The sequence below is a fragment of the Chiloscyllium plagiosum genome, unplaced genomic scaffold (genome assembly GCF_037043375.1).
Source record: "Chiloscyllium plagiosum isolate Xiang-an unplaced genomic scaffold, Cpla_swu_hap1 HiC_scaffold_7, whole genome shotgun sequence".
Lineage (NCBI taxonomy): Eukaryota > Metazoa > Chordata > Chondrichthyes > Orectolobiformes > Hemiscylliidae > Chiloscyllium > Chiloscyllium plagiosum.
This window is the reverse complement of record NW_028270145.1, coordinates 56,769,553-56,791,270: the sequence shown is the minus strand read 5'-3', so window position 1 is coordinate 56,791,270 and position 21,718 is coordinate 56,769,553. Positions and strand designations below refer to the sequence as shown.

The 21,718-nt window shown below is 43.7% G+C and overlaps 1 protein-coding gene across 1 annotated transcript in view; it reads right to left on the bottom strand.

Annotated features, from left to right (window-relative positions):
- LOC122552019 (mitogen-activated protein kinase kinase kinase 15-like) overlaps positions 1 to 20,016 on the bottom strand; it is a 57,677-nt gene extending 37,661 nt beyond the window's left edge. The window contains exons 1-4 of the mRNA XM_043694575.2: positions 19,741 to 20,016; positions 15,577 to 15,657; positions 10,744 to 10,961; positions 250 to 384 (exon numbers count right to left, since the gene is read on the bottom strand). Coding sequence (XP_043550510.2) covers positions 250 to 384; positions 10,744 to 10,961; positions 15,577 to 15,657; positions 19,741 to 19,843 — 537 coding nt within the window. The 5' untranslated portion in view covers positions 19,844 to 20,016. The remainder of the gene's footprint in view (positions 1 to 249; positions 385 to 10,743; positions 10,962 to 15,576; positions 15,658 to 19,740) is intronic.
- Positions 20,017 to 21,718: the final 1,702 nt, after the last annotated feature.

Genomic DNA, 21,718 nt, shown 5'->3' with positions numbered 1-21,718 from the left:
CGGAACAGTGCTCACTGATGTCCGTTTATATTGACCAAAGGTAATTAAGGCTTTCTCCAAGCTCATCATTTTCCACAATTATTTTAATGTTAATAATTGATAGATAAAATTATTGTAGTTCAGAATTATGAAGCAACAATACAAAAATCAATAAATCATTCATGCAACTCTAAGTGCTAGCAATGTGTGAGGGGCTAAGAATACATCTTTTACAAAATGAAGTCACATTTTGCATCTCAGCTTTGTTACCTCTTTTGCAGCACATACGAGCTTCTTCTTCTTATCATAAACAAGAGTGACATCGCCAAAATTTCCACTTCCAAGAAAATAAATAGGGAGCCAGTTTTTACCCTCACTTAAATGATCATATGCTTGATGCTGTCTCTAAAAAAAGGCATAAATAAGGAAAATTAACAATATAGATCATTGTTAGTAATGAATTATACTGCAAACCAAAAAAAAATGACTGAGTAGCCAATGAAAACTTACTTCTTTTAAAGGGGAGTTATAAATTAAAAAGTAATTTCTCATTCTATGCATGAAGTCCACCTCAACAGAGTACAGCTTTTAAAGGGTACTGATCAAAGCTCTGCAGTCCTGTCATGTCAGTCATGAATGATGGTGGATAAGTAAATAACTAGCAGGAGGTGGAATATATACAAATGTTCCCATTCTCAACAATGAGGAAGCATAGTGGATCAGTGCAAAAGACAAGCTGAAGCATTGGTGTTGAGAGAGAGAGAGAGAGGGGGGAAGTGAGCACTGCAGATGCTGGAGAGTCAGAGTCGAAAAGTGTGGCACTGGAAAAGCACAGCAGGTCAGGCAGTATCCAAGGAGCAGGACAGTTGACATTTTGGGCATAAGCTCTTCATCAGGAATTTTGGGGGTGGGGGCTGAGAGGTAAATAGGAGGGTGGGGCTGGGGGCTGAGATAGCTGGGAAAATGGTAGGTGGATGCAGGTGGGGGGGTGATATTGATAGGCCGGTAGGGAGGGTGGAGAGAATAGGTCGGAAGGAAGATGGACAGGTGGGACAGTTCAAGAGGGTGGTGCCCAGTTGGAGGGTTGGATCTGCACCACCCTCTTGAACTGTCCCATCTGTCCATCTTCCTTCCCACCTATCCTTTCCACCCTCCCTATCGACCTATCAATATCACCCCCGACCTGCATCCACCTACCATTTTCCCAGCTATCTCAGCCCTACCCCGATCTAGGATGAGTTGAGGGGAGGGGTGATTTGGAAACTAGTGAAGTTGACATTGATGCCATGTGATTGAAGGGTCCCAAGATGGAAGATGAGAGGTTCTTCCTCCAGTTGTCAGGTGGCTTGGATTTAGTGGTGGAGGAGGCCCAGAACTTGCATGTCCTTGGCGGAGTGGGAATGGGGGTTGAAGTGGTTGGCCACAGGGCGATGGGGTTGTTTGGTGAGTGTGTCCCAGACATGTTCCCTGAAATGCTGTGTGAGCTGTTGTTCTGTCTCCCCGATGTAGAGGAGACCACATTGAGAGCAATGGACTCAGTAGATGGGAGGCGAGGGTGGTGGTGGTGGATGTACAGGTAAATCTCTGCCAGATGTTTTTGCTCATCAGCCAGGAGTGCCAAGTGGATAATTTATCTTGGCCTGCCCCTGAAGTCCCTAACATCCAAAATGATAGTTTTCAACTATTTTCAATCACTCCATTCAATATAAGGAAATAGCTCAAGGTGCTGGAAACTGGAAAACCTATAAAGCCTGACATTATTCTGCAACAATATTGCTTGTGCCTCAGAACTAGCCATACTCCAGTGTGACTTGCATTAAAACAATTTGGAAAATTACGCAAGTATGCCCTGCCGCAAAAAAAAGCACAGATCCAACCTGGCCAAAGATTGCCCTATCTTCTATACTTGATCATCTGTAAAAGTGACGGAAGTAGTCATTTACAGTGCTATCAAATTGTAAATGTGAAGGAAAAGCCTGCTTACAGATACTCAATTTGGATTCCACCAAGGCCATTCAGCTCCTAATCTCAATACAGCCTTGATCCAATTATGGACAAAAGGTCTAAACTCCAAAGGTGAGCTGGGAGTGACTGCCCTTGACATCAAGGCAACATTTGACCAAGAATAGCACGAAGGAGCCCAGGAAAAATTGGATTCATATGGAATTAAGAGGAAACTCTCCAGTGGTTAGTGCAAAAGAAGACGGTTATGGTTGATGGAGATATATCATCTCAGCTCCAGGTCATCACTGCAGGAGTTCTTCAAACTATTGTCCTAGGCTCAACTACCTTCAGCTGTTTTATCAATGACTTTCACTCCATCCTTAGGACAGAAGTGGGGATGTTCACTGATGATTATACAATGTTCAGCACCACACACTAATTGTCAGGTATATAAGTGACCCATGTCCCTGTGCAACAAGATGTGGACCTGGCTTGGGCTGATACATGGCAAGCATCATTTGTATCACACAAGTGTCAGACAATGATCATCTCCAACAAGAGGGAATCAATTTGTGTTCCATCAAGGCCACTCAGCTCCTAATCTCATTACAGACCAAAGGCTAGGAATTCTGTGGTGAATAACTCACTTCCTGTCTCTTTAGTGCCTGTCCACCACCTACAAAGCACAAATCAGGAGTATGACTGAACACTCTTTCCTTACTTGGATGGATATATTTCCAAACACAATGAAGAAGCTCAACACCATCCAGAACAAAAATTAATTAGCAACCCACTCATCAACTTCAACACTCAGTCCCTTCACCATCGATGCAGATGGACAGTATTGTGTTCCATCCTCAAGGCATACTATAGAAATGTACACAAGATCGCCTGACAGCATCATCAAAAACCACGACCTCTAACACCTCCAAGGACAAAGGCAGTAATGTATGGGAATTTGCAACTTCCTCTCCAAGACACATGTTGTCCTAACGTGAAACTATATTGCTGTTATTTCACTGTCACTACTAAGTCAATATCCTGGAAGTCCTTTCCTTACAGCATTATTGATGGACCTATATCAAAATGTCTGCTCTAACTTATTTACAAATTTGCTAGTGACACCACGTAGTTGGATCTTCAACATGGAGACTGAGTACAGGAAAGAGATAGAGAGCTTAGTGGCATTGTATAAAGACAACAATCTCTCCCTCAATGTCAGCAAAACAAAAAACCTGGTCATCGACTTTTGGAATTGGAATGGAGGACACACCCCTGTCTGGTAACTCTGACATCAATCACGATGTAGTGCTTCATGAGGTTAGTAATGACACATATCAACTCTAGCCTCCCAGATTGCCTTGATCCACTACAATTCACCTACTGTTGCAATAGGTCCATGGCAGACACCATCTCCATGGTCCTATACTTATCACTGGATAAGAAGGACACCAAAATCAGACTATTAGTTATTGCCTTTAGCTCCTCCTTCAATGCCATAATTCAAATCAAATTCATCTCCAAACTCCACGATGTAGGACTCTGCTCCTCCCTCTGCAACTGGATTTTTGACTTCACGAGACATAGTTTGCAATCAGTAAGAATAGGTAACAACATCGTCTCCATAATAATCGGTGCCCCACAAGGCTGCATATTCAGCCCCTTATTATACTTGTGACTGTGTGGCCAAATTCAACTCTAACTCTATTTATAAATTTGATTATGGTAGCAGGTTGGATCTCAAACATGATGAGACACAGTACAGGAAAGAGATAGAGAGCTTAGTGGCATGGTGTAATGACAATAATCTCTCCCTCAATGTCAGCAAAATGAAGGAGCTAGTCACAAACTTCAGGAAGCAGAGTGGAGGACATGCCTTTGTCTATATCAATGGTCCAGAGGTGGATGTGTTCAAGAGTTTTAACTCCTGAGAAGTAAATATCACCAACAATTTGTCTTGGTCCATCCTTGATGCTACAGGAAAGCACACCAACACCTCTACTTCCTCAGAAGGCTAAGGAAATTTGGCATGTCCACAATGACTATAATCAATGCACCATAAAAAGCATCCTATCCGGTTGCATCACAGCTTGGTATCGCCTCCCCCAACCCCCACATCTTGTCCTGAAGAAGGATTAATGCTGAAAATGTTGTCTTCACCATCTCCTGATGCTGCTTGGCTTTGGTGTTCTTCCAGCCTCCTGTTTGTTCTCCCCAAGATCCACAATTCCAATTACTCTGACTGACCCATCATCTCCTGCTCCCCTGACTGACCCATCATCTCCTGCTCCACAGAACTTATTTCTTCCTAGCTCAACTCCGTTTTCTCCCCTTGGTTCATGCAATTCCGATCTACATCTGTGACACAAACCACATGCTCCTCATCTTTGGAAACTTCCAGTTCCCTGGTTCCCAGTGCTTCATCTTTATTATGGATGTGCAGTCCTTATGTACATCCATAGCACAATGACAGCCTGTAGGCCTCTCCCACAGACCCATCCAGTTCCCTCCATCAATACTCTCCTCTGCCTCGTTGAATTAGTCCTCATCCTCAATCACTTTTACTTCAATTCTTCCCAATTTCTCCAAATTCAGGGAATGGCCATGGTCACTACACCTGCCTCTTTGTTGGTTATGTTGCCTAGCAGTCCCTCTTCAGTATGAACACCAGTACTGTTCCCCAACTGTTCCGCCCTTACATCGATGACTGCATCCTGCACCCAGGCTGAACTGGAGCATCTCATCGACTTTGCTAACAACTTCCACCCACCCTCACATTCACTTGGTCTATCTTGGAAACCTCCTTCCCCTTTCTTGACCTCTCCGTTTCCAACTTCGGCGACAGTTAATGGACCAACATTTACTATAAATTCACAGACACCCATAGCTACTAGGACCACACTTCCTCCCACTCTATATCCTGCAAAAGTTCCAGCCTGTTTTCCCAATTCCTCCATCTCTGCTGCATCTGCTCTGATGAGGAGACTTTCCACTCCTGAGAATCCCAGACATTCTCCTATTTCCAATAAAAATTTCTTTCCCCGTCAGGCATCGAGACAGCCCTCCACATCACCTCCTCCATTCCCCACTCCACTGTTCTAGAACATAGAACATAGAACATAGAAGAATACAGCGCAGTACAGGCCCTTTGGCTCTCGATGTTGCGCCGATCCAAGCCCACCTAACCTATACTAACCCACTATCCTCCATATACCTATCCAATGCCCGCTTAAATGCCCATAAAGAGGGAGAGTCCACCACTGCTACTGGCAGGGCATTCCATGAACTTACGACTCGCTGAGTGAAGAACCTACCCCTAACTTCAGTCCTATATCTACCCCCCCTTAATTTAAAGCTATGTCCCCTTGTAATACCCGACTCCATACGCGGGAAAAGGTTCACACTGTCAACCCTATCTAACCCCCTAATCATCTTGTACACCTCAATCAAGTCACCCCTAAACCTTCTTTTCTCTAATGAAAACAGCCCCAAGTGTCTCAGTCTTTCCTCATACGATCTTCCTTCCATACCAGGCAACATCCTGGTAAACCTCCTCTGCACCCGTTCCAGTGCCTCCACATCCTTCCTATAGTATGGCGACCAAAACTGCACACAATATTCCAGATGCGGCCGCACCAGAGTCTTATACAACTGCATCATGACCTCAGGACTCCGGAACTCAATTCCTCTACCAATAAAAGCCAGTACGCCATATGCCTTCCTCACCGCACTATTTACCTGGGTGGCAACTTTCAGAGATCTGTGTACATGGACACCAAGATCCCTCTGCTCATCCACACTACCAAGTATCCGACCATTAGCCCAGTACCCCATCTTTTTGTTATTCTTCCCAAAGTGAATCACCTCACACTTAGCTACATTGAATTCCATTTGCCACCTTTCTGCCCAGCTCTGCAGCTTCTCTATATCCTGCTGTAACCTGCCACATCCTTCCTCACTGTCAACAACTCCTCCGACTTTCGTTCTCAACCAACACCTCCACCAAACATAATAAAGATAGGGTCTCTTTTGTCCCCACCAGCCTCTGCATCCAACATAACATCCTCAAACACTTCCACAAACTCCAGTTGGAACCTACTACCCAGAACATCTTTCCCTGCCCAGCCCTCTCTGCCTTCTACAAGGACCGTTCACTTCGCCATTCCTTGGTTCACGCCACACGCCCAACTAACCACTCCAACCCTCCCGGTATCTTCCCCGTAACTGAAAAAGATGCAACACCTGCCCAATACATCATCCCCCTCATCTTCATCCAGGGCCCCAAACAGTCCCTACAGATGAGACAGAGGTTCACCTGCCTGTCTTCCAACCTAGTTTATTGCATCTGGTGCTCCTAGTGTGGTCTTCTCTACGTTGGGGAGGCCAAACTTAAACTAATGGCACGTTTCATCAAGCATCTTTAACAGGTCTGAAACAGTCAGCTTGATCTCTCAGTCACCACCCATTTCAATTCCCCTTCCCACTCCCTCTCCATATGTCCTTTCTCAGCCTTCTCCATTGTCATCAGTGAATCAGACGGTAGGTTGGAGGAACAACACCTTATCTTCAGTTTTGGCAAACCTACAGCCCAGAGGACTTAAGATTGAATTCTCCAATTGCAAACAATCTTCTTGCCAATCTTCTAACTCCTTTTGCAGTCCCGCCTCCTCCTTCCATTCCATCTACCAACCCTTCCTTTTAGCTATCAACTGGATTCATTCTTCCCATCAACCAACTAGTTCGTACCCACTATCTCTGTCCACCTATCATTCCCTCAACTCTGCTACTCTCCTCACCCCACTAGCACCCCCAACTAGCTGCTGCTAACCCCAATGTGGTGCTGAAGAAAGATTCAATGTCGAAACGTTGACTTCTCCACCCTCTGAGGCTGCTTGGCTTGCTGTGTTCTTCCAGCCTCCTGTTTGCCTACATTGGTACAGCAACTGCTCTGCCCAAGATCACAAGAAATCACAGAGGGTTGTGAACACAGCCCAGTCCATCATGCGAACCAGCTTTCCTTCCATTGACTCCATCTACACTTCTCACTGCCTCAGGATAGCAGCCAATGTAATCAAAGACCCTTCTCACCCCAGTTATACTCCTTTCCACCCTCTCCCATCGGGCAGAAGATACATAAGTTTGAAAACACGTACACCCAGATTTAAGAACAGCTTTTCCCTTGTTGTTATCAGACTTACGAATGAATGCACAACATTAGACACCCTCCAGTCCTCCTGCACCTCACCCGTATTTATAGATGATGCAAACATTTCTGCAAGGGACCCTGCAATTTCCTCCCTAACTTACCACAACATCCTGGGATACACTAGATGAGGTCCTAGAGATTTATCGACCTTTATATTTTCTAAGCTCTCCAGCATACCATCTTCTATAATGTAAACTGCTTTCAAAACATCAATATTTATTTCCCTCATTCTTTATTCTCCATAGTAAAAATTTGTCTGGTTTGTATGCAAACGTGACAATAAAACATCAAAACAAAGTTTGAAAACATGTACCAACAGATTCAAGAACAGCTTTCTCTCCATTTTTATCAGACTTATGAACGGACCTTTCATATATTAGCGTTGTTCTTTCTTGCACCTTCTCTATACTGATAACACCATATACCGCATTCTGCTCTATTATCCTGGTTTATTTCTGTAAGGTACGATTTGTCTGTATAGCATGCAAAACAACACCTTTCACTGTATCTCAGTACATGTGACAATAATAAATCAAATCAAGTCAAATTGGAAATCTGATTTTAAAAGGAAAATAATTCCATCCCTAATCCTTTCTCATTGCAATCTACATCATAAAAAGAAACTATCTTTTCGTACCACATTGTTCCTTTGTGTGAAAATTGGAATACATTATGGCTTGACGGCAGCATCCTTGAAACCACTTGCACTATATGGTCACTGAGTCAAACTGTTGGCTTCACCTGTTTCTCAAACTTTGGCAATGCTTTACATTACCAGGGTAAACTAATATAGATTGGACACTTCTCAGGACCAAGAATGACTTTCTTGGGTCTTTCATAAAGTTTTGTGCATTGACACAAAAGCTGCCTCTTGCAATTCTGGTGTCACTGTTCTCAGGAAGTCACTCTGGGCATCCAACTGCACTTCAATTATATCCATCGATCAGCTGGAGCTCTCATCAAGCTAAACATGAAAGACCTAAAGTAAAACTTCCACCGCCTGGATAGTTCTGACTCTGTACAATTGTGGTGTGCTCTGTGTCAAATGCTTTTGCTCTGCAAGACAAATACCCCATGGAACCATAAATGAGCCAGAAAATGAATCGCCGTGAGTGAGAAGACACTGATGATATGGAGGATGATAAGAAACTGCACAAACTCAAACATCTGTCTACATTCAGAGCTCCTCAGCAGCAGCCAGCAGAATAATGCTTTAGCTGAACAATCTTTCTTCTGCAGCATCAACATTCATTACCAACAATTACCCTCCAGTCCTTCCAATCTCAAATAAAATGTAATCACCCAAAGCATTCGCTATCATTATTATTCACATTAACCAACATTTCAGGCTATCGGTGACCTAAAAAAAAAACCCTCTTTTTCAGGTGTGTTGTCTGTTCTTCATAAATACCAGTACACTAATTAATTACCCTGGAGTGAGCCATTAGTGAGAACTGCTCTCTTACAATTCATTTTCTTACTTGGTCCTTTTTTATTGGTTGCAGCTTGGAGGTTGAAGGTTATCAAGGAGGTAATAGCCTAGTGGTATTATCACCAGACTATAAGTCCAGAAACTCAGCTATTGTTCTGGGGACCTGGGTTTGAGTCCCACTGTGGCAGGTGGTGGAACTTGAATTAAATTAAAACTAAAATCTGTAATTACAAATCTACTTATGACCATTGCTGATTATCAGAAATAAACCTAAATGGCTCACTAATGTCCTTTAGGAAAGAAAATATACCATCTTCACCTGTCTGGCCTGCATGTGACTCCAGATCCACATCAATGGGATTGACTGTCCTCTGAAATGGACTAGCAAGCCACACAGTTCAAGGGCAGCTCGGGATGGCAATAAATGCTGGCCAGCCAATAATGCCAGTATACCATGACTGTATGAAAAAAGGCTGCTATGACTTGGTCAAGGCAATTAGCAACAGAAAGATGAAAAAAAAATCCAACTATGAGCTCAGAACTTTAGCTAAATGAATTAAAAGCAAATTCAAGGAGAAAAAAAAGGCCCACTACTCCAGAAACTACAGAAATAAAGCCTATTGAGGTGGCAGGATGGGAAATATGCAGTTAAGGGATATGATGCAAGACATTGAGATGAAATAAAATGATAAAACTAATAAGCTATCAAAATAGTGGAGGAGTCCTGATTGGTCAAAGAGTTTTAACCTGTTTTAACACCTTAACAGAGCAACACAAAATAGAATCAATGTTCCTTTTAGTTCATTTTGTGGGATGTGGGCATCACTTGCTGGCCAGCATTTATTGCCAATCCCTAGTTGCCCTTGAGATGGTGGTGGTCAGTTGCCTTCTTGAACTGCTGCAGTTCAACTGCTGTGGGTTGACATTAGGGAGGGAATTCCAGGATTTTGACACAGCGACAGTGAAGGAAGGGTGATATATTTCCAAGTCAGGATGGTGAGTGGTTTGGAGGGGAACTTGAAGGTGATGGCGTTCTCATATATCTGCTGCTCTTGTCCTTCCAGCTGGAAGTAGTCGTGAGTTTGGGAGGAGGTGTATGAGGATCTTTGGTGAATTTCTGCAGTGCATCTTGTGGATAGTACACGTTGCTGCTACTGAGGGTCAGTGGTGGAGGGTGTGGATGCAGTGTCAATTAAGCGGTTGTTTTGTCCTGGATGATGTCAAGCTTCTTGAGCACTTACCCAGGAAAGTGGGGAGTATTCCATCACATCCCTAACTTGTGCCTTGTAGATAGTGGACAGTCTTTGAATAGTCAGGAGTTGATTTACACGCTGCAGCATTCCTAGCATCTGACCTGCTCTTATAGACACTGTGTTTATGTGTTAAGTCCAGCTGAGTTTCTCATCAATGATAACCCCTAGGATGTTGATAGTGAAGGACTCAGTGATGATAACACCATTGAATGTGAAAGAGTGGTAGTTAGATTGTCTCTTATTGGTGAGGTCATAGCCTGGCATTTGTGTGACGTGTGTTACTTGCCACTTGTCAGCCTGGATATTATCCAGATCTTGTTGCATTTGAACATGGATTGCTTCAGGGTTTGAGGAGTTATAAATGGTACTGAACATTGTGCAATCATCTGCAAACATCCCCATTTCTGACCGTATGATGAAGGGAAGATCATTGATGAAGCAGCTGAATATGGTTGGGCCTAGGACCTGAAGGATCTGTGCAGAGATGTCCTGGAGTTGAGATGACTGACCTCCAACAACTACTGTGGGTCTGGAGTCACTTGTAGGACAGACAAGGTGAGGATGACAAATTTCCTTCCCTGAAATAATCAGGAAGCCAGGTGAGGTTTTGTTTTCCAACATTTGAAGTTTCTTAGTTCCAGATTTTATTTTATTGAATTCAAATTCCACCATCTCCTGTTGCGGGATTTGAACCCTTGGAATTTTAGCTGAGTTTCTGAATTAAAAGACTAGTGATAATACCACTAGGCCATCATCTTCCTGTATGAATGTATGAATCTATTTCACATTTCTGGGAATTATGAATAGCAGATAATTACAGCATCTATAGTTTCTTATTCTCTGGTTAATATGGGTCCACAAACCATTACAAACATTTGAGGTAGCTACTGCATATTATAGAAACAATTTTGAAATTGCACAACACTTACGTCTTTCCTTGTTAGCTCTTCATCCTGATAGCTTGTATTTTCCCACTTACTATTTACTTGCTTTTCCAAGTTGAATGTATTCCTGAAGGTTTCCTCTTGGCTCCAAAGTTTCTCTGTTTTCTGGATTATTTCAGATTCACTTTGATGGTTCTTAACTTTTACCCCAGCATCTCTGTCACTGACGTCATTGAAGTACAACCAATATGAGGTGTTGTTGTCTATTGAAATTGTAAGAATGTTGATATACTTTCACTTTGTGTTTGCTTTCAATAATAAAGACAAAAGTGTAATATAGAAATAATATTAGTTACAATTAATACTATTTATAATACAATAATAAGTCCTTTCCTGTCATGTTCTTAAAAACCCTTCTCTGTACTAGTATAAGAAATGGTTTTGAAACAAGGACTTTTTTCATGGCAAGAATGTATATATCAGAGGAAAGCATAAGAAGACAATAAACAGAGATGAACATCTGGTGTGAAAAGGGGTTAAGGCTTCTGTTTGCTCAGCTGTTGAATCAAATGGGCAATGTAATGATTGAAATAACAATTGCATTTGGGAAAAAGAAAGATAAACCAAAAGCGTAAAGGACAGATACCATGTCTTACTTTGAAAGAAAGAAGGAAAGAAATCATCATTGAGATTCAGGAGGGTCAATAGGCTTGAAAAAGCCAATTTGATGACTCTGATGTGCCCTGTTTGCACTCAAAGTAGCTAATACCTAGAGCTCCTCTATTAGAAGGATCTCAGCAGTCAGAGTGTGGATGTGTGTAGCTTGGGTCCAGCTCTGCAGAAGCCACAGGGAATACACATGTAGAAGTACTAGAAAGTGTAGGAAAAAATAATTCATTGGCAGATGCGCAAGGGTGTTAAATTGCCTTTCTTTATTCAAAGCTGAAAATGTGTTGCTGGAAAAGTGCAGCAGGTCAGGCAGCATCCAGGGAACAGGAGAATCGACGTTTCGGGCATAAGCCCTTCTTCAGGAATGAGGAAAGTTTGTCCAGCAGGCTAAGATAAAAGGTAGGGAGGAGGGACTTGGGGGAGGAGCGTCGGAAATGTGATAGGTGGAAAGAGGTCAAGGTGAGGGTGATAGGTCAGAGTGGGGTGGGGGCGGAGAGGTCAGGAAGAAGATTGCAGGTTAGGAAGGCGGTGCTGAATTCGACGGATTTGACTGAGACAAGGTGGGGGGAGGGGAAATGAGGAAACTGGTGAAATCCGAGTTCATCCCTTGTGGTTGGAGAGTTCCTAGGCTGAAGATGAGGCGCTCTTCCTCCAACCGTCGTGTTGTTGTGGTCTGACGATGGAGGAGTCCAAAGGCCTGCATATCCTTGGTGGAGTGGGAGGGGGGAGTTGAAGTGTTGAGCCACAGGGTGGTTGGGTTGGTTGGTCCGGGTGTCCCAAAGGTGTTCTCTGAAACGATCCGCAAGTAAGCGGCCTATCTCCCCAATATAGAGGAGGCCACATCGGGTGCAGAGGATGCAATAGATGATGTGTGTGGAGGTGCAGGTGAATCTGTGGCGCATATGGAAGTTTCCTTTGGGGCCTTGGAGGGAGGTGAGGGGGGAGATGTGGGCGCAAGTCTTGCACCTCCTGCGGTTGCAGGGGAAGGTGCCGGGAGTGGAGGTTGGGTTGGTGGGGGGTGTGGATCTGATGATGGAATCACGGAGGGAGTGGTCTTTACGGAATGCTGATAGGGGAGGGGAGGGAAATATATCCTTGGTGGTGGGGTCCGTTTGGAGGCGGCGGAAATGACGGTAGATGATGCGCTGTACATGGAGATTGGTGGGGTGGTAGGTGAGGACCAGTGGGGTTCTGTCCTGGTGGTGGTTGGAGGGGCGGGGCTCAAGGGCGGAGGAGCGGGAAGTGGAAGAGATGCGGTGGAGGGCATCATCGACCACGTCGGGGGGGAAATTGCAGTCCTTGAAGAAGAAGGCCATCTGGGTTGTACGTTTTTGGAACTGGTCCTCCTGGGAGCAGATGCGGCAGAGTCGAAGGAATTGGGAGAATGGGATGGCGTTTTTACAGGGGGCAGGGTGGGAGGAAGTGTAGTCCAGGTAGCTGTGGGAGTCGGTCGGTTTGTAGTAGATGTCCGTGTTGATTCGGTCGCCTGAGATAGAAATAGAAAGGTCGAGGAAGGGGAGGGAGGAATCTGAGACTGTCCAGGTGAATTTGAGGTCGGGGTGGAAGGTGTTGGTGAAGTGGATGAACTGTTCAACCTCCTCGTGGGAGTACAAGGCGGCGCCGATACAGTCATCGATGTAGCGGAGGGAAAGGTGGGGGGTGGGGCCAGTGTAGTTGCGGAAGATGGACAGTTCCACATATCCTACGAAGAGGCAGGCATAGCTGGGGCCCATGCAGGTGCCCATGGCTACTCCTTTCATTTAGAGGAAGTGGGAGGATTGGAAAGAGAAGTTGTTCAGGGTGAGGACCAGTTCAGTCAGTCGAAGGAGGGTGTCAGTGGAAGGGTACTGGTCGGTACGGCGGGAAAGGAAGAAGCGGAGGGCTTTGAGTCCTTCGTCATGGGGGATGGAGGTGTACAGGGACTGGATGTCCATGGTGAAAATAAGGCGTTGGGGACCGGGGAAGCGAAAATCATGGAGCAGGTGGAGGGCATGGGTGGTGTCCCGAACGTAGGTGGGGAGTTCTTGGACTAAGGGGGACAGGACGGTGTCAAGGTATGCGGAGATGAGTTCGGTGGGGCAGGAGCAAGCGGAGACAATGGGTTGGCCGGGGCAGTCAGGTTTGTGGATTTTGGGCAGGAGGTAGAAGCGGGCGGTGCGGGGTTGTGGGACTATGAGGTTGGAGGCGGTGGATGGGAGATCCCCCGAGGTAATGAGGTTATGGATGGTCTGGGAGATGATGGTTTGGTGGTGGGGTACCTTTTATCTTAGCCTGCTGGACAAACTTTCCTCATTCCTGAAGAAGGGCTTATGCCCGAAACGTTGATTCTCCTGTTCCCTGGATGCTGCCTGACCTGCTGCGCTTTTCCAGCAACACATTTTCAGCTCTGATCTCCAGCATCTGCAGACCTCACTTTCTCCTTTCTTTATTCAAAACTGAATAGACCACAACACATGTTCAGGTCTTTTCCTTCTCTGCAAAACTACTCACTATTCCACTATCACTCTGGAATGCAAAGGTAACCATTGGTTTATTTTCTCAATTGCAAGTCACATTCTTAAAGCCCTCTTTAGAGACCACTCCCTCCACGACTCCCTTGTCAGATCCACACCCCCCACCGACCCAACCTCCACTCCCGGCACCTTCCCTTGCAACCGCAGGAGGTGCAACACTTGCGCCCACACCTCCCCCCTCACTTCTCTCCAAGGCCCCAAAGGAAACTTCCATATCCGCCACAGATTCACCTGCACCTCCACCCACATCATCTACTGCATCCGCTGCAGCCGGTGTGGCCTCCTCTATATTGGGGAGACAGGCCGCCTACTTGCGGAGCGATTCAGAGAGCACCTCTGGGCCACCCGGACGAACCAACCCAACCAACCTGTGGCACAGCATTTCAACTCCCCCTCCCACTCCACCGAGGATATGCAGGTCATTGGACTCATCCACCGCCAAACCACAACAACCCGACGGTTGGAGGAGGAGCGTCTTATCTTCCGACTGGGAACCCTCCAACCGCAGGGGATGAACTTGGACTTCACCAGTTTCTTCATCCCCCCTCCCCCCACCTTGTCTCAGCCGGATCCCTCCAGCCCGGCACCGCCTTCCTGACCTGCAGTCTTCTTCTTGACCTCTCCGCCTCCATCCTACTCCGACCTATCACCCTCACTTTGACCTCTTTCCACCAATCACATTTCCGACTCCCCTCCTCCAAGTCCCCCCTCCCTACCTTTTATCTTCTCCTGCTGAACACTCTCTGCTCATTCCTGAAGAAGGGCCTGTGCCCGAAACGTCGAATCTCCTGTTCCCTGGATGCTGCCTGACCTGCTGTGCTGTTCCAGCAATAAAGTTTCAACTTCCCTATCTCCTCCAGCCTCAACTCCAACAAATAGGAGGGGCTCATGGACTTCTTTGTTTCTATGATGAAGACCAGGCAATTACATGTCTCTGCCACTTCCCTGGCCTACCAGAACAGATTTGTTTTCTTTATTCTTTGGTGGGTGTCAATGGCAGACCATCATTTGTTTCCCATTTATGATTACCCTTGAAGGCCAGTTAATAGTCACTTACCCTGCTGTGTATGGAGTCTCATGTGGGCTACATTACATGATGGTGGAAGTATTCCTTTGTAAAGGACATTACTGAAACAATTGGGTTTTTACAACAATTGGTGTTAGTTTCATGGTTATCATGATTGCAACTCGATTTATACTCTTGGTTGGTTAACTGAAGTTAACTGGGCCTTGGGATTAATAGTCTTATAGCATTACCCCTACATCACCCTTTCCTCTTGTTCTAACACTTCAGTCGCAGCCCAATCCCCGCCTGCCTTGAATTTTAAATCCCTGCTTAAAATGCTTCGTAAGAACCAGATTAACATGTTAATATGAGTTGATGAGCATTACCCAGTGGTGTCTCATTTAAATTAGAATGAATAAGTTGGAAATGATTTGGGATGGTTAAAATTTTAAACCAACCAACCTACCAACACACCCCATCCTCTCCATTTATTACCTGTAGACGATTAGTTATCCCACTTCATTTTTGCTGCACCTGCAAAATCTATAAGATTGAGTAAGGCAGAAGCCAGAAAAGTTAGTAAGATTTAATTATTAAGACATTGAACAAATCAGCATTTATTATGTAGAAGTTATTCCCCTGTATTGATGGACATTGGGTACTCATGAACTATTATCTCATGATACTTACGTAAAGAATGTTTAAATTCTGATTCCATTAAATCCAGCCAACGATAACTTTCGGCAGATTCCAAACACTCTCGGTAGAAGTCTGAAATTAATACATTTCCTTTTGGTATCATTTTTAATCAAACCCAGCAGCAAAGAAAAATTAAGAAAGGCCATTCAGATTTTTTTGAAGACCTATTGTTTGATTAAATTTCCAGGTTTTAAAATAGTGTACTTTGCGTTATGGTGACAGTAAGCTTATTTCCCCCAGTTTGTATATTTCTTGTTACGCATTTGGTCAAATGTCCCTCAGGCACCCGAAATCTGAGCTGAAGAGTAATTATCATCTGCATTTTGTCATTAAATCTCTTTCCAGACAAGAAATTTAAAAGAGTAGAAATGCAGAAATCAGGTGAGCATAGCCATCCAATTCAGAAAGCATATACCTGGGTCTGAGCACAATGGCAAACATCTGTTGGCACTTTGATCCTAATGCTCTAAATCCTAGTGTCAACCTGAATCAGTGATTAGGCTACTTGCATATAGTATAAGAGGCTGAATGCACAAGTAAAGACCATTTCCTCTAATTTGACTTCACAGTACTCCAAAAGTGAGAACTGGCCCATGACAGATCAAGCAGAACCATACCATTATCAATACTCCTCACCCACACACTATTTGCAGTGACCCAAAATTTTGCCAGCAAGCTCCCTGAGTGCCAGATATAGGAACAGGCATTTTCCCAGATTTAGTAAAATAATGTCTTAGCAAGCAGACTTGATGGTTACATTGTACTTTGCTCAATAACTGCATGCATTCATGTAGAACTCTGAGCTCAAAAACTGCATGAATTCATGTAAAACTCCATTATCTCACTTTTTAGATTAGAATCAATCTAAACATCATGGCAAAGGCAGAGTACACAGGGGGCCAACACCTTCAACATATTGTCTAGCTATCACCATTGTTAACCTGAGAATGCAACTTTTTAAAAAAAGGTTTTGTGATTTACATATGGAAGAAGTGAAAATGTCATGGTATTCAAGCAGATGAAAGACTTAACAGACAATCAATTTTTCAATGTAAATGTTTGCTATAAATTCTGTGTGTTAGGATTGAGCCCTCCACTATCACCTGATGAAGGAGCAACACTCCGAAAGCTAATGTGCTTCCAATTAAACCTGCTGGAGCATAACCTGGTGTTGTGTGATTTTTAAATTCTCAACTCTGATCTCCAGCATCTGCAGTCCTCATTTTCTCCCACCATTGGAAGAGTCTGTTCTGGTTTTAAACTTTCTGGACACCTTTCTGGTCACCACTGACAATATCAGACTGTGGATGTGAGAAAGGTCTGGTTCTGGAAAAATTAAAACAGCTGGTGGTGGTGGGGAAACTAAAGACCATCACAACCAGAATTGAAACCTTTCCGGACCTGTTGAGACCAGATCACTGTAGAGGACGGCATTTAATTATGGGAAACAACAGTAATTGTCTTGAGCAAAGGTCGCTGCCAGATACTGGCCGAACTCTACCAAGGATACCCAGGGGTGTTCAAAATGAAGATGTTGGCAGGAAGTTATGTCTGATGGCCAGGATTGGATGTGGACGTAGCCGCGTTGGTGGGGAATGCCCAGAGTGCCAACAAAAATTACCACCAAGAGCTCCCCTATATTCACGGGAATGGCTGGGTAAACCTGGGACTTGGTTACATGTTGACTGTGCAGGTCCTTTCATGGGCTCAACGTTCTTAATCATGATGGCTGCATACTCAAAGTGGTTGGATGTGCATAGAATTCATTTGTCAAACACAGGGATAATGATAGAAAAGCTGTAAGCATCTTTTGTAATACATGGACTCCCAGAGGTGTTGGTCATACACAATGGGCCATCATTTACAAGCAGGGATTTCAAGAATTTCTTAAAGTCAAATGGCATTTGGCATGTAAGGACAACTCTATACCACCAATTGTCCAATGGTCTGGCAGGAAGAGCAGCCAAACTTTGAAGGCAGGCTTAAAGAAACAGCCTACAGCGTCATTCGATACCAAACTGTCCCAGATTCCAATAAATTATCAGACAATTCATGCAACTAGAGGGATAGCTCTCAGCAAAGATGCTAATGTAGAGAAGACTCCTCACCAGGTTAAATCTGATCTTCTCAGCTTGGGGTGGAGGGTGAAATGGCATCAGGAATGCCAAAGCTGGACACAAGACTCCTTTAACTGAGAGAGAGAGACAGTTTATTTCAATGTTTAGTGCCAAAACCATGAAAATGGCCCTGCATCGATAAGAGGCACAGTCAACACGAGGTCAGTTACCACGACGTACAAAGTTCAGATAGGTGAGGTGTTTCTGAACAAACACGTGGATCACATGAAAGCTGCAAACTTGCAAAATGGAGCAAAACATACTTAGTCCCTCAGAACAGCTGGCAACGCTGTTGGAAGCCATGGGTTCTCCCTCTCCATCTGGCATTGAAGAAATCTTGGCATCTGAGATGGACATGATGAATGTCACAGCCTATACATTTTTTACTGCCGGGAGAAGAGGATGAATTTCTCCCCAAGTGCTCTGTTTGCAAGAGGCAGACTAAGGTCTAGTGCCCACCACCTGCACCCAAGGCAGAATTAGAGGAAAAGGACCCAATGTGAAAATGTCCTAGGAGGGATTACATGAGAAGGAATAGGCCTATATCCCAGGACTTAGATGGAGACAGATGTAGTGACTGTAGTGAGGTCAGCTAGGTGGACTTCATAGTATATGAGTTCCCAGATTGAGGCTGTTAACCTGGTCCGATCAAGGAGCCTTGGATGACAGAGATAAACAGGACTGTTTGAGGTTCTGCTCACTCTGACAGCTGGCTCTCAGGAAGGCAGATCAGTGTCAAGTACTATGCATTTGTAAATAAAGGCTGGCTGGGTGACAGGACACCAGCCTCTGAGGAGTTATTTTAGTCATGATTGTTGGAAGTCAATCATCTCAGTCCCAGGATTTACCTACAAGAGTTCTTGAGAGTAGTCTCTAATGCCCAACAATCTTCCCCTGCTGCACTAATCACCTTTTCTCCACCATAAGGTCAGGAGTGGAGTTCCTTAGCAATGTTTGTGCAATGTTCAGCATTACTCACCACCAGTCAAATAATTAAGCAGCCTGTGTCTATACACAGCAATCCCTGGACAATATCCAGGCTTGGGCTCATAAATGGCAAGAATATTCATGTCACTGACCATTTCCAACAAGAGAGCATTTACCATCTCTACTTGATGTTCACTGGCATAATCATAAGCTGAATCCCCATTAACAGCATTCTGGGTGTTACCATTGACCAGAAATAGAACTGGACTAGCCATGTAAATACCATGGCTTCATGTGCAGCTCAGAGGCTAGTAATTCTGTAATGATTAACTGACCTCCTATCTCTCCAATGTCTGACCAACGAACAAAGAGAATGAACAGTACAGTACTCGAACAGAACCTTCAGCCCACCAAAACTGCGCTGAGACATAATGTTTTTCTAAACCAAAAAAAACTATCGACGAGCACAACTCAAGAATATGATTGAATACTTTCTCCTTCATCAGATTTGTATTACTCCAACAACACTCAAGAAGCTCACTATCAATGAGGTCAAAGATCGATTGTCACCCCATCCATTCTTCCACCACCAATGCAAATTGGGACCAGTCTGTACCATCTACAAAAAATGTTGCTGAAATTCACCTAGCCTTCTTTGTCAGCACCTTCTAAACCATGCTGTCTATCACCTGGGGAGGGCAACAACAACAGATATATGGGAACACCACTAGCTATACCTTCCACTTCAAACCTGACTTAAATACATTGTTGTTCCTTCACTGCTGCTGGAATAAAGTCCTGGAACTCCCTTTGTAACAGCACTTTGGGTGTACTTGCACCAGAAAGACTCTACAGTTCAAGAAGGCAGTTCACCATGGCAATTATGTATGGATACTAAATATTGGCAAACAACAACACCCACCCCTCATGAGCAAATAAAATAACTTTAAACGTGATGCTGTAAAATGCAATTAGCATACTACCACGCTGTAATTGGATTTTTATGTCAAGATGGACTTTAGCAGCATGATGTAAACTAGGTCTTAGAATTACCAGCAGGCTGTGCATTTTCACTTAGAAGTTGTTAAATCTAATTTGAAAAGTAACGTACCTTTCATAATCTGCTCATCATCTTCATTTATCTCTGATTGCTGAAATGGAGTTGGACATGAATAAACACGAGTAACTTTTCTGTGGTATGGTTGCTGATCCATTTTTAAAGTTGAAGTTTGAATATAAAAACCATGAGGCTTGGGAGAGGCCAGGAATCCTTTTTTCTATGATATTTGTTACATTTTCTTGTAGAACTTTTCTGTTTATCACAAGAGCTTTCAACCATAAAGTTTAGGGTTTGGCCTTGATTTCCTTTATATTCTGGAGTGCAATCAGATCCTGGAAATGGGTAAGATAAATATTTTAAAATGGAGCATGGATCACGAGTCGTAGGCAAAGGATATTGTGATGTCTCTGACATATTTTCATTGCAGGATACAGGGGCTACTTCAACATACTGCTCCCCAAATATGAACTGAAGATCTGAAATTGACAAAAGCAAGATTAATATTATGGTCAGTAGTTATCATCAGCTAATTGACACCCTTCTTGCGATACAACTAATTAAGCAAGAATACCACATCTTTATATTTGTGGAGTTGTTTGTGTGTGTTTAGTATGGAATCACAAAAATCTTTAGTCACAACATCTTGGTCCCATCATCCTTGATGATTAAGTTACCAATCTCCTGGCATAATAGCCACTTGTAAACTAATCAGATAATAAAAGCAAATTGCTGTGGATGCTGGAATCTGAAACCAAAAGAGAAAATGCTGGAAAATCTCAGCAGGTATGGCAGCATCTGTAAGGAGAGAAAAGAGCTGACGTTTCGAGTCTACTGACCCTTTAGTCAGTTAGACTCAAAATGTCAGCTCTTTTCTCTCCTTACAGATGCTGCCATACCTGCTGAGATTTTCCAGCATTTTCTCTTATGTAATCAGATAATAACACTGTGAAATTTCATTGTCAATCCCTGGGATAAACACAAGAAAGATTCACTCTACACCTAACTGCACGTTAATATATCAGGTGATAAATCCATGACCATAACATCCCTTTGCAAATTTGAGAATTTCAACTGGATTCTCTTTTCTGATTCCATAAGAGATGCCACCATTCAATGAGAGATTGCAGGGTTGCTCTGTGAAAGGTGGCCAAACAGCAAATTGATTGAAAAACCAAATTTCAGCTGATGAGTTCAAAATATGAAGAGGAATTCAAGTTCTTAAATTTCGAATAATTTTTTAACATAGCTGAATCATTTTGAGGACTGCAAAACAAAAACAGAGGGTGAAATATTCCACTTTAGAGTTGACATATGGTATCAGGTGTGTTAGAGATTGCCACTTCTGTCAGGGCACAGGATAAGGTTTCATGGGCCATCAAAAGCTTTTCAGTTCTTTACTTATTCAGGGGCATGAGAGGAATAGCAAGACAATGTGTGACCAGGCAGTTCTCACTCCTGCCTGGATCATCCAAGATACATGGCTTGGATACCATACTGAAAGACCACCTCGACAGGCCTTTACTTGCTGCAAGTCTACAGCATCAAAGTCTCTCATTGATCTGGTCTTTGGATGCTACAGATCTTGAAATTGGTGATGAGATCCACATTTCTGATGAAGGGCTTAAGCCCAAAGCATTGATTCTCCTGCTTCTTGGATGCTGTCTGACCTGCTGTGCTTTTTGAGCGCCTCACTTTTTGACGTTGATCTCCAGCATCTGCAGTCTCCACTTTCTCCTGGTGATGAGATCCTCAAAGATCTCAGGCCATGACACTTTTGACCATGCTGCGGTACTATACATGGTGACCTCGACATGTCTCTTGTGGAATTTCCATAAAATACCTTCTCAAAGTGAATCTAGAGTAACAATTCCATGCGAGTGGTGTATAAACCCCTTCGTACAAACTTCCTGATAGTAACCACTCAACAGGAAGAAGTGTAAGGGAACAGGAATTGTGAGTTGGACAAAAAGTTTGGCAATATTCAGAGAGGATTTTAATTAACATATAGGTTTAAAGAATCTGAAATGCA